Source organism: Pararge aegeria, chromosome 4 (assembly GCF_905163445.1).
Source record: "Pararge aegeria chromosome 4, ilParAegt1.1, whole genome shotgun sequence".
NCBI classification, from domain to species: domain Eukaryota; kingdom Metazoa; phylum Arthropoda; class Insecta; order Lepidoptera; family Nymphalidae; genus Pararge; species Pararge aegeria.
Genome location: NC_053183.1, coordinates 21,153,107 through 21,167,323, shown reverse-complemented (window position 1 = coordinate 21,167,323; position 14,217 = coordinate 21,153,107). Strand labels below are relative to the sequence as shown.

Sequence of the window (14,217 nt, the reverse complement as noted above, 5' to 3'; positions counted from 1 at the left end):
CAAAACCAAAACCAAAACCAAAACCAAAACCAATGAGATTAACTAGCATTATTATATCAAACCTATTTTAATTTGGTGCAGATTTATTGGAAGGATCTGGGGAAATCGTGGAAACACTTCAAATATTACTGGTACACCTACAGCAATCTGAGTATTTTTTATAAGAACTCGTGCATCTTCTTTCGGAAAGCACCATATGGTCTCTCCTTTCGTCGAAAAGAAAGTAACTAAACCCATAGTAATATAAAGTACATAAACGAATAGTTTTGGTCGTTACACAGCGGCCACTTCCGAGCAGCCGGTAGGTGGCGTACGTACCGCTACTCGACAGTGCGACTGCTCAGACAGTTACCTTCGCGGCCGAGCAGCCGATAGTGCGCGGGCAGCTGCGAGAAGCGCGCGGAGCCGGCCGCGTGGCGCGCCAGCAGCGCTGGGGAGAAGGCGGCGGCCGGCGCGCCGCAGCCCGCGCGCGCCACCAGCAGCAGCGGCGGCGGCGGCGGCAGCGGCAGCGGCAGCGGGGCGCCCGGCGGCAGCGGCAGCAGCAGCAGCAGCGCGGCTAGGGTGTGCATGGCGCCTCACGCCGCAGCCATGGCGCCGCGTCGGGCTCACTCGCTTGGCCGCGTCGGATCAAACGGCTTGCTGTCTCGTGAACAAGTAGGTCGCTTAACTGAACCCGCACCACGATATTGTGCTTAAAATAGACGGCCAATGCAGTCCGGATTGACCGCTATCTAGCCTGTCTAATTCCAAGCATAGTCAGTTCAGCCGTTCGAAAGACTAGTCTGGATAGAAAGCCAAACGGACATGATTCCGAAAAACTTTTTATAGGCTAGTTTATTAATGAGATGCAAAATGTACTTACTCAGTAATAATTGTTAATTATTAAAAGTTGATCAGTTCTTTCCGACAATTATAAAACCAAATCAATCATAATGCAACTTGAAATGTAACCCAATCAACACATCAATTTCATAGGCATTAATTTTATCAGACTCATTCCAAATATATATCACTTTACATTGGTGTGCGCAGGGAAATCAAAAACAGATGACGGGGAAATCAAAATTAACGTTGTTTGTAAAAAATATATAATAATAATTTAATAGAAAACAAAATTAAAGATAACAATATCATCATCTTATTGATAGATTTTACTGGCAACTTCAAATCAATAAAAATAATATGACTTGAGCCTGAATCATCTTGATAAAGCTTTTCTTTCCCACGAAGGGCTAATAATAATACAATGTTGTGAATGGCAATTATAAGTTCAGTGCCATTGTAAAAATCCTCCATTTTTAATTATTTTCATTAACCTTTTTTTACATTTAGGAAGGTTTTTTTGTCACACATGCGACATAGCACGTCTTGAATCGTCCGAGTAATCCCTCACTCTGTCAGTCTTAAAAATTAGAGACACAAAATGTCACAAGCTTTACTGACATGGTGTGGTACGCGTAGATAATATTATATTTATATACACTAAAATGATAAGGGACCGAAATTAAACCTTTTGGGACACTTTTGTTTTTTTTTTAATATAAAGACTAGCGCTTGACCGCAATCACACCCGAAAATAAGTAATCACTCGTTGACGTAGATGACCCCTGCGACTTAATGTATGGGGTTTGGGTACCTAGTGGGCCACTGAGATAAGGGGCAAATTAAGTGCAAGGTTCTTGATACCATAGTGGGCTAGTTTAAGAAGCAAGGTTTTATGATCATCCAATGCTTTGGATAGATCACAGAAATACCAATGGCACTCTGCGAACGTTCCCAGGCATCGCGTCGTAACCATGTTGTACAAGTTAAGCGCCTGCATCCTGTCACTGTTAATGTCAATTTTATTGCTAGATCTAAATATAGGAGATCTAAATAAAACTTATTATTACTTTTGGAAAGAACTCTACATGCAATCAACGCATTCATTAAAAAGTATGGCTAAATAAGGAGCAATGACGTCTATGATGTTAGATGGACACATTCTTGGAGGGAATCATACTTTGCTTTACATTCTTTATCCACTGCTTTGAAATATTAAGGAGAAGTATGTTTGGAATGTTGTTATGCTACAAAAGTACTTAAATCGTGTTTAGAATCGCGACGTGAACTAATTTAAGGTCTTAAACATATCATATTATTATTAAATTTAATTGCTTTGCAATTATTTTGCAATTTAAATTTTTAAAACTGTAATACTATTAACAATTAGGATAGGATAATATTCATACACCGAATGGTAGAATGTACTATATGGCTGTTTTTAATGTAACTAGATCTGTATGTACCTACCTACATTCTTGTGAATAAATTTATTATTCTTATACACATTTGACCTAAGACTTACCTTAACGTTTAACGCACGACCAGCTCTAGGGTAATGGCTGGAGGTTCTTCCAGAGCCCTTCACCACGAATGCAAGCGCAGCCTGATGACGCGCCAGGGGAGTCACTGTTTAACTGCGGACAAAACTGTAATTCGAGTTATACATATACATTATACACAATAATTGATATAGGTATTTTTTATACATCGGATATCCTATCTGATATTTTTATGTTCGCATTATTAGAGTTCTTTTCGTAGTTTGTCCCCAAAATATATAGCGATCGCCAGCGGGTATAGTACGGGTGGCCCGCGACCAGCAGCCCAGCAGCCCAGCGGCCCAGCAGTTCGCCCGGAGACGAGGCTCGTCACCAACAGAGTGCGATGTTAATATATTTATTTAATAGGACTTAAATTAGGTGCAATAACTATCGTACTCCAGTTCGATCATGCACTAAGGTATTAAATTTTTTTTAGTTTAAATATTAATTGGGACTCTACAGGTGCTTTTTCCCCCCTCAGCGCCAATTGACTGTTTCAAGATTCACCCATAATATAATAAACGATTCAAAATCAAAAATCCTATAACAGTCCACATCTGGACTAAAGACCTCGCCTCTCTACAGATTTTGCCCACAACCACCGCGTCGTTGGGCAGACGGGTCGGTGACCGCAGTAGGTAGCATTAGTAGCATAAAGGACGCTCATAGACGCTTGCCCGCTCATATTATGTTAGAATAATCGCATCGAACGACACGCGCGGGATGAAGAGGTGGTGACGAACTCACCACAACTTCGTTTATCTAATAAACAAGTAATATCAAATTGCTATTTGCTACTATTAATCGAGATATATACCGCGAAGTCAACACCCGCCGAACAGTTGATGACAGAGTCCCCATAATATTACATTATATGCCATTTATTAATTTAATATAATTACGCTATGAAAGTTGACTTATTCACGGGTTCACTTTGTCATGTGTTTTGATAAGTTTAATAATTGGCGAACGCTTATAGCTACAAGGTAGGGATAATTCAGATTCGATCATGGCCTCAGAATTGGCATTAATGTGTAAGACGTCATGAGTTATTGTTACCGAATATTGATATCGATGAGCGAGTCGGTTCCTGTTTACAATCAATAATGCGGATGTGGAATGTGCGCCGCGCAACACGTAGTGCCGCCGCGGGGCTTGCAAGCGCGAGCGGGCAGCGGCGCCGGGCCGGGGCGCGGGACGCTCGGTGGCGGTGCGCGCTGGCCGGCCACTGCCGCCGCGCCCGCCACTGCGCAAGCCCGCGCAACCCGGCCCGCGTCGCGGCGGCGGCGACGCGGGCCGGCGCACAGCGGCGGCGGCTGCCCGCGCCCGATGACGTCGCGGCACCTGTTGCTGCCGGGCCGAGGCCTTATCTGTGATCCCGGAAATTCTAACAGGTTTTGAGTATACCATTGCCCTAGTTTTTACTGACAGAAATCAGATACAGCCCTAACATCACATGCAAAAGTAAAATCATGTGACTCCTGCACGGCTAGCTTGGGCCGGCGACAATTATCTCCCCGGGGAATAGATAAAAATTCCCACAGCTTTATCAACTCTCAGAGCACTGGCGCACAAGTGTGGAAATAACGTGGAACTTGTTTTTTGATCTAGGATGTAAGTAGTTAGATAGGTATAGGTTACGTGGATGGACTGGACCGGTTGATTGATTTCAGGAATACGATCACCTTCTTGGCTAGGGCGCCTATGACCAATGTGTTTGTAGGTAAAATATTATCTTGTATTCTTTGAATCTTCACCGAATTATGCTTGTATTGTAATTTGTATATAGGTTCTTGATTGAATAAAGCACAAGGTCGCCACTTTTCTTGGGGTTTGGTTGCACAAATCAAATTTATATCGTCTTTTCTACAACTTATTGTGCCGATTCGCACGAATTAAAATGAAAGAAAAGGAAGTAGTGAACAATGTATACATAAAAATACATGACAACAAAATATATTGCGGGTGGATGGGTAATAAATATATGAAACGAATGCGCTTTCAGTAACATTTGCTTCAAAAATGGTACAGGCGCCTAAACAACTTTTTTTTTTCTTCATTTTTCGGTCTCAATACTCGAAATTGGAAATTAAGGATTGTACTGAAATTCGATTTTAAAAACACAATTGTTTTACTGCTTTCGATAACTTTTAAATCAAGATGGCCATTTATTCAGTGTTTAGCCAATCACATACCTAAACGATCTAGCCGTAAGTGTGCTATTTTTTACGTTTAAAGTAAGCAATTAAACTTATTAGTATGCATGTGGCCCTCCGAAACGAGAAATTTTTTTATCCAAATATTTTATTGATTGATTGATTGATCCCCCCAATTACTTTTAACCTGGTCTGAAGAAGAAGGATTCCTAATTAATACTACCAAACTAAAAAATGCTGCCTGTTATAATATAATAGCAACGCGTACCACACGCGTCTTGCTACTTTTTTTTTAATTTTTCGTTAAGGCATTGTTATTTTATTGGAATGCACTAGAATGAAATAAAGTTTTTGAAGGATATGTCGATATTATAACCTCTGATGATTATTATAATTGATTTGATGATTATTTAGTCTACAATAAATTCACAATTCATCAACCCTTAACGGCTCACTTACTAACTCTGGTCTCCCCATCAGAATGAAGGGTTTTGGCACATTAACAATTCAATTGAATTTCTTTTTATGCTCGTAGCCTCTTAGGTAAGTAGTTGATTAAGGTTAGATGCCGTCCAAATAATGTAGTCAGGTGGTGCAAAAAATATTTATTTTATTAAATTAGTTACATTAATTCTTAAACAAATGATTATTTGTTTTAACAAATACATACCTACTAAGTATAATACACAAGCAATTATTTTAAATATCTCAAAACCTACCTACCAAGAAACCCACTTCGCTCGGCCAGTGTCGACGTTTAGGGTCCGTTTCGTGTAATACGGATTTCTGCCCGCATCTGTCCGGTCTGATAATCTGCGGCCCGCACGAGTGCAGCCCGAGCGGTAGGATCCGGGCGGCCCAAATGCGTACCAGATCCGCGCACGGGAAGCAAAGTGCCCGCAGCGACGAATGCATTTAGTTAGCAGCCGCCGGGCCGCCGGGCCGCCGGCCCGCCGCCACGGCCTCGATGCAGGCGTGGTCCAGGCGCAGCGCGGCGCGGCCCTCGCTGGCGGCCAGGTCGCGCGCGCCGAGCCGCGCGTAGAAGCGGAGCGCGCCCGCGTTGCTGGCCAGCACGTGCCAGTCCACGCGCCGCACGCCGGCCGCCAGCGCGCGGCCGCACAGCGCGCGCATGAGGCGCCCGCCCACGCCGCGCGCGCGCGCCTCGGGCCGCACGAACAGGTCCTCCACGTAGAAGGCGCGCCGCGTCCAGCTGGAGTAGGCGCGGTTGACCAGCGCGTAGCCCACCACGCGGCCGCGCCGCTCCGCCACCAGCCCGAAGAACCAGCTCGGCGAGCAAGCGAAGCCGTCCTCGATCAGATCTGCCGACACGTCCACGACAATTGCTTCGTGCCCCGACGCAGGAATTCCGACAGAATCTTTTGTGTCCGAAACCGTATCTCTGTCGACCCGACAATTTAGTACCGTCAAGGATTTATGGTCAACCGAAAAAAGGAAACGGCATACCTATACTGCTCCGGCCTTTCGGTTGATCACAATTCCTAAACGATGCGGTGTAGTGTAGGTCTTTACTGGGTGGTATTGATCAAAAGTGTGCATATTGGTTGCTCGCTGCATATTTTGAATATTGCTACGTTACTACGCCAGGCAACGAGTTCTCAGAGCCAGTGCTCCTGGCCCCGACCCCGGCCGCTCACCTTGTACGCTCAGCTGCGGCCCGTCCGGCATACCCTCGAACTCAGCCAGCTCCTGCACGACAAAGCAAATTCAAAATTTCTGTATTCATGTCGGCCTATCACAGGCACTTATGAAGCGTTCAACATATATGTTTACATAATTGTAAGGGGATGGTGATTACTTCGTACGCCAACTTAAACCTAAAGCTACGAGGGTTCCAAACGCGCCCTGATGTAAGAAGAGCCCACAACAAACTTAGCCAGGCTTTTTTTTTTGTTATCACCATCTCACAGTTTATGTATATTAAGCTATGACGCTAGAGCAATTCACACCCAAGCATTTTTATCGTTCAAGTAATCCTTAATATTATAATAGGATTTTTCTATAAGCTTACGTTTTATATAAACTTTGAACTTAATGAGAGACATCTCAAAGATTTCATTTGGTAATTTGTTATAAATTAATATACAAATGCCCTTGAATGAAATAGCAATTTTGTGTAGCCTAGTTAACTGCACAACGAGTTTATTTTTGCTCCTAATATTAATATTGTTACAGTCCATTTTGTTTTTAAATTTTGCTATATTTTTAGGGACATCAATTAAATTTTCAAATATGTACTGACTATGCACACCTGTTGGTATACATTAGCGAAGGAATATCTCCCGTATGTTCAGCCGCGTACGGATCTGGCCGTAGGAGACGAGTGCCCTGCAGTGGGACGATATGATAATTATGACTGCCAACCGGCATTTAAACAACGAAAAAGGTCTTATAAGCTTTGATTAGCATCCTGAGTATTTAAGATTCAAAGGCAATGTAATTAAAATAGTTTTCGTTTGACGTCAAGTTCTAAAAGTATTTCTTATATTGTGTAAGCTGTGTAGAGAAATAATTACACTCTGTTGGGACGCTACAAATCTGCGACATAACCTAAAGAGCACCTACACACCTAATTAATGATCTGGACAATTTAAATAAATAAATAAATATATTACGACAATACATACACCGCCATCTAGCCCCAAAGTAAGCGTAGCTTGTGTTATGGGTGCTAAGTGTTTTTTTTTAATAAATAATATACATAAATACTTATAAAATACATACACAACACCCAAGCACTGATAAACATTCCTGTTCATCACACAAACATTGTCCAGTTGTGGGAATCTAACCCATGACCTTGGACTCAGAAAGTCGGGTCGCTGCCCACGCGCCAATCGGCCCTCAATCATCGTCAATTTGTAATAATCTTTATTTAAAAGTAGATAACAGACAATCGAACCCAATCAAAAACAAAACTATAAAAAGCTGTCGGTAGATGGCGCTCTAAATTCAAACGAGTCTCATTTGGAATAATGGGTTCAAGAAATTCACTTAGTCAATGTTGTTGATGCGTGGTCTACTGCAGACTTTGTAGAGGTTAGAACTTAATTCTAGAACGTCGTATCAAGAGTCAAGACACTCATAATATAAGGTCTAATTTAGCCACATCTTAAATTTAAAAGGCAAGAGGAGAAGGTCTGATTTCGGACGCCACCGACAGCCACACGCAAATGGGGCGCCGGCGCCGCTACTCCGTCGTCACTCACGTGTATCATACGGTGGATGTCGGCCATGTCTTCCGCGCGCATGTCGCGCACCGTCACCTCGTCATCGGCCTCTTGCTGGCTGGCCGGCGCAGTCGCCGCGCCACTGGACGCCATTCCGACCCGAGCCGCGTGTCTACTGGCGCTAAAGCGGACCGCGCCGCAACCTTACCCCACGCCCCAGCGAGTAGTGACAGCTCTCGGGCGACTTTGGCTTGCGACTGCAGGCCGCGGCCTCGCGGGAGCGGCGAGTGTCCCGCTTGACACACAGATGGCGCTGAACTAGCATGCTGCATCACTAAACTGTTGTAGTGGTAAGCAAATATCTAAACAAAAAGTCAATAAGTAGTGCTGTCCCGTGAAAAAAAGAATACCTTGAGAAACTATAGAGAGATATATTTAGTCCATTTAAAAATAATTGTGCAATTGAGTAAAGTAAAATAATTAGTTTTAGACTTTTATATTTTTATTTAATTTTTTTTACTTACAATTAAAATTTAATATAATTTTATTAGACAGTCCTAGCTAAAACAGAAAATTACTATTGCCATCTGTTGGCACAATGTCGCGCCATTTCGTACACGGAATCCCGAGCCATATTACCATTAGGAGGTAGATGGCGCTGTGCGATAATATAATGAAAATGTAGAGCTCCAAAATGGTCATGATACTACAATTATATAATAACTTTAGTAGTTTTTTACCGTTTCACGTATTGCATAATAATTAAGGGATCATACTGAATGCAAACTAAAAGACATATTCTGATCCATGTAAACACGCATAATCTTCCACCTACTCTACCACTACTATTAGGTATAAGTTCCCAAGTTTTCTCTGTCTTTTGGAAACGATACACTCTGATATGATTTTTTTTATTTTCAAGCATTAAAAGAATTGTTAAATGTTAGGAATAATAACATAAATGAATATCTGTGACTGTGTTATTGTCCATAATACATTAATTATCCAAGGTCTAGTCTAACTTAATCGTTAACAAAAACTCGAGCACTGAAAAGGTTCGAAGGGATCGTTGTCTCATTCGAGCTTGAGGTTGAAAACTACTTTATTTTTAGTTTTTTTAAAGACATTTTCATTTTTGTAACTGGAAACTGGAAGAGTTTAGCTGGCTGTTGACCGCGACTTCGTCCGCGTTTGTTGTTGGCTGGCAGTAGCAGCGGCAAACAATTGTAGATTTTTCTGGGTATGCAATAACAACTAGGGCTAGTAAATAGTGGGAATTACTTTGGAGATTTCAAGAAGAATTTAACGCCCTTCGGTTACAGTTTTTATCACTTACGACTAATTATAAAACGATTAGTTGGACTAAGGGTTAACTCTGCGACACCAACGTAACCCACTTTTGGGCTATCGGCGATCCAATTAAATGTTCACACACAAAAGCTGCTATTGCGACTCAACTATGATAGCTAGTTATACTTCTACTAATAAATCACCCTGTGATCATGACAAAGTCAAAGTCAAATATTTCTTTATGAAAATATACACAGATGGCTCTTTTAATGCGTTGATTACATAGGTAGGTACATAGTAGTGAGCAGTATTGGCGATAACAACATTATATAGTAAACTTAAAACTAAAGCTACGAGGGTTACAAACCCGCCCTGGTCTTAGGAATAGGAAGCCCACAATATACTTACTTTTTTTTCACCATCTCACATTGCCATTTGAAGAGCAATAGTACACACTTAAGCTTTTTTATCGTTTACGTAATCCTTTATACTATAAAATGACTATTCTAAAAGCTTTCGCTTAATACAAACTTGAACTTTTTAGAGACATCCCCCAATCCCAGCCTACATCATTATTATCTTTCACCAATAGTTTTCTCATAATGTTTCATAAATTCTTAAGTGAGGGGTTCGCTGCTGTCGGCTCAGGAGTCATTTCCTCTGCCAACAATAATATTGACCAAAACTTCACGAAGTTTGGCAAAATGAAACTAATAATGATTTGCGGTGAAAGAAGAATTGTGAAAATCGGTCAAGGTGTGGTGGAGTTATGAAGTAAAATCTACAAAAACTTTCACCGCATATCCCGAACGAACCCTGTTGTTTTTCGAAATGAAAAGTTTTTAATTTTAATTCCAAGTATCAGCTATAAATGTTTCAAATTGTATTCAAATCCGTTGAGTAGTTTCTGCGTGATGCGTGCCCAAACTAACAGACATACAGACAAAAAGGCACGTCCCACAGGAGAGGACTGTTCGTAAAAGATATAAAATGGGCCAAAGAATCATTGAGTACATATTTGAAAATTTTATTTCAGTATGTCCATAAAAATATAACGAAATATAAAAATAAACGGGACTGTAACAATATAAATGTGCTTGGGTGTGCATTGCTCTTACTTCATAGCTTAAGATAATTATATTGTAAATTACTGTGAGATGGTGATAACAAAAAAAAAATATCCGGATAAGTTGGTTGTGGGCTCTCTTCGTTTGTTGTGGACCAGGGCGCGTTTGGAACCCTCGTAGCTTTAGGTTTAAGTTGGCGAACGAAGTTATCACCATTCCCTTACAATGATGTAAACATATACCTATGTCTGAACTGTTGTGACCTATGTCATAAGTGCCTGTGATGCTACGTGAATAAAGAATTGTTGAATTTGAATTTGACACACAGACAAACAGACAAAAATTCCAAAAGTTGCATTTCTGCGTTCTATTGCTTATTTCAAGATAGTGATAAGCTTTCATTGTTACGAACTAAAATAGACTTCATCTATATATATATATCTATAATAAAACTGTAACGGGAAGATTTCTGTACATTTAATATATTTTGAAATATTTTACCGGGGGATGCTTTATAATCGATACTGAGTCCAAAACAGATTTTTATTTAATTTTTGTCTGTCTGTTTGTCCGGGCATCACGTGAAAACTACTGAACGGATTGGAATAAAATTTGGTATAGTGGTAGCTGGTATTCCGGGTCAACATATAGAATACTTTTTATCCCGATAAACAATAAGTTTTCTCCGGGAAACGGGATGAATTTTTTTACCAACTTTACTTCATAGCTACATTAAATTTGAACTGATTTTAATAATTCTTTTTTTATGTGAGAATGTATACTAACAAGAATGTATTGTCTAGTTTTAATGAAGATATGATAAATATTGTCGGAGATAAAGAACATAAAAAAAGGACATAACTCTTCACAGATACTAGCAAGTCGCAAGGCATCTGGGACAACGATCGAATGCGAAAGTTTGTGAGGATGGATGTCATTTTTCTTTCAAAACACGGATATAATCGTAAGATGTTGAAATTCCTATCATGATATTGATCCTTATCCAAATAAATAGTTTTATGAATATTAATTTTGATTATAAACCTGCAAATTCCTTTTTAAATTATTCAAATTGAATTGCTTAGAAGTTGCGACGGGTATAGAAACGCAACAAGCAAGGAAAATGCACTGGGCTGCCCGGCCGCGCTTAACATAGTTTGGAAATAAACTGGACCTGGTAATTGAGATATTAAAATTCCCTAATAACCGATTCACTGTAGACGAAGTTCCGTAGAACAGATAGTGAATAAATATGTCTTTTAATAAATAAATTTTAATTTTAATTCGAACGCCTCCCAGTTATCAATATATAAGGCGTAAATAGGTTATTTTCTCACATACTAGGAGTGAAAATTTATTCATAAGAGTAGGATTTACCTTTTTAACCTAGTAGCTTCAACGAATTCTTGTATCATAGTTATTGGAAACCAGCTCTCAGAATTTTTGTCTTATTCAGGTTGATGGGCAAATCATGCAAGTGTTAGGAAATAGGGAATTACAGCACTTTATCTATGATAAACCCGATGATTATATTAAATATATCAACAAATCATAGTTTGTATACTCATTGATAATGTATTCAAATAGAATAATGGACTTTAGTAGACTGTCAAATAAAAGTATAGGATCTATGGCGGGAGACGCGAGTTTGACAAGTTAGATTGGCGGGAAAGAAAAGTTAGCACGGATTAAAATTAATGAATTGAGAATAGAATATTAAGTAAAGTATTATGGATAGAACGTTACAAATTGGGAATAGATGATTTATAATGGAAACGACATACTTAACGAAATATTGTTGTGGCGGAACAAGAGTGGTATATACTGGTGATGGCGTTGAGATAAGTTGTTAAAAGTTGTTCGTACTATTGTTGTACCTGATGTAGCATCAGATAAGTATATCTCTTATATCCTTTGGGTTATTCAGGTATCATATATGGAGCCCTAGCATTATTTCATACAGATAGCTTATGTAGCATAGGTTGCTCTATACAAACAATTTGTTTCAAAAGTCCTGATGTTATAAGTGATCATAGTAGTTATGTTTGACCTGTCTTATATGTCTTGTATCAAAGGGCCTAGCGTTATAACATATGATAATGTTGTTTATAAGTCTTGTTTTAATTGATTGAATAAAAGAGCAACGGTAGAGTTTCTTGCCAGTGGTCTTCTCTGCCGAAGATAGCATTCCGAACTGGTAGTAGAGTCATTTGAAGGTAACAAGTAATATGAATTATAGAGAAGCTTAATATACAGTATTAGAGTCAGTCCAGTTGTTTTATTTCACTCCTTGGGAAGTCAGGTTTATTGAGTACAGACCCACAACACTGCTCTAAAGCAGGTTGGTGGGCTTTAAAGATTTATTTTATAAAATGAATACTTTAATAGGAAGGAAGAATAATAGTCATGAGAATAAATGATTACTGCTAAGAAACTAGGTATTTAGCTTCAAATAATACTGTTAATTAATGAAAGATCTAAGTGCCATCCTGAACATTGTGGGTATTATAGTAAATATCGGAATACCATGGCCTTCCATTCTCTATATTTTTTTAGCACAAGCATGAATCAAAAACTGCTTATGCAACTAGTTTATGACCGCTTCGAGAAAGTTGATTGGGTGTAAAAGGCACAGTTTTTGTTTAACTAATATCAAGCTGCTGTAAGTATTCCAATTCTTTAAATTCACGGAGGGATTTGTATGCTCTGACTTTATAAATTGGTTGATTTCGTACAGATTTCCTGTATTAGTATTCGCCTGTATTAGGATCCTGGAGCTCGCTGAAGCAATACAGGCTCACTTCTAGTCAAGCTGTGGATTTGACCTTTTTTGGAACTCTTACTATGCCTGCCGCGGCCGCCGCGCCGGCGCGAGAAGATAACACAGTTAGGTTACCGTATCCTAGTACGATTTGCACAAGCGCCCAAATTAAAGATTGATAGTACCTATCAGTTGAAAATTAAAAATCACATCGCGTCACACGAGAGAGGCGTATGTCAGCGTATTTTGCAGAAGAGTGATGCGCCAGTACGTCGCAATGAGGTTTGGTTTCGATCGCCGCGCCGCAAGCCGCGCGCCGTGGCCGCGCGGGCGGAGCGCTCGCGGACTCTCGCGCCGGCGCCCGCAGCGCGCGCTCGCCTCTCGCCATGCTGAGCCCGGCACCCGCGCGCGCGCGTCTCGCAGGCCAGCCGCGCACAGGTACCCACTCTTAGCATTTTTCCCGAGTCCACGGTAGGGATTCTTTTCTAGCCCGCCCCTGTTGAATAAGATTTAACGCGAATCGTATAACCGTCAAACGCGCGCCGAGAACGATTTCGTCACCCGCTCGGCTAGCTATTTCGTTCGAATACTCCAAAGCGCAAAGCATCACGTAGACGCGTACGGTTCTCGGAAGCGGCCGCTCCGGCCGGCCGGCACGGCGGGCACGAACCGTCGCAATGGCGAGCGCTGCGTCTCCGGCGGGCGGGCGCAGCGCTTTATCACCCGGCGATTAGATAAAGCGAAATCGCAGCCGCGCGCAGTGCCCGCGCGCGCGCCGCCCGGCCCGCCGCCCGCTCGCCCGACCTCGCCGGAGGTCTCGCGGGCTCCGCGGCCGACTGCTCAGTATGCGCTGACGGATTTCTAATATGACGGCAGCCGAGCGGCCGCTGGAAACTTGAAGGTACCTATGACTGCTGCCTGCTGCGGGTTCGCTGCGGCACGGGAACGCTCCGCATCCGCGAGGTAGGTGGGGCGCGAGCGTCGCAGCTTGCAGTGTGTTGGCTACTTAGCTCGTCGTCAGCGGCGCGGCGGTCCGGCCGCAGGGCTCGTGGGGTGCCGGCGCTAGGACAGGGCGAGGTTAGAGCCCCCTTCCCGGGTACCTCGTTATAACCACAGCATCGCCCGCTACTTACGTGCCCTCCGCTGCGACCTCCGCCCCTGTATTGCTAACACATATCCAGAAGAGGTGAAACAATTCAGTAAACAGCAAGGATACACGGCCGCAGCACGCAGCGACGCCCACCCCTCTAGTAGGTTTCGTTAGCCATAAAGTCAATCCATTCAGGAACATATGAAGTCTCACAGAGCTTACGAAGGCGCCAATCCGATTAGTTGAGATATCGCGCTATCTAGTTCTAGAACTGTTGATGGGATCGCTCGTGTGTTTAT

General features: G+C 41.8%; 1 protein-coding gene across 1 annotated transcript; it reads right to left on the bottom strand.

Moving 5' to 3' along the window:
* Positions 1-5,107: 5,107 nt before the first annotated feature.
* On the bottom strand, positions 5,108-10,063 carry LOC120623261 (thialysine N-epsilon-acetyltransferase-like). Its single transcript, XM_039889181.1, has 3 exons — positions 7,750-10,063; positions 6,178-6,229; positions 5,108-5,841 (listed from the first exon to the last, which is right to left on the bottom strand). The coding sequence occupies exons 1-3, from the start codon at positions 7,861-7,863 to the stop codon at positions 5,438-5,440; spliced, it is 570 nt and encodes a 189-aa protein (XP_039745115.1). The 5' UTR covers positions 7,864-10,063; the 3' UTR covers positions 5,108-5,437.
* Between the last annotated feature and the right edge of the window lie 4,154 nt (positions 10,064-14,217).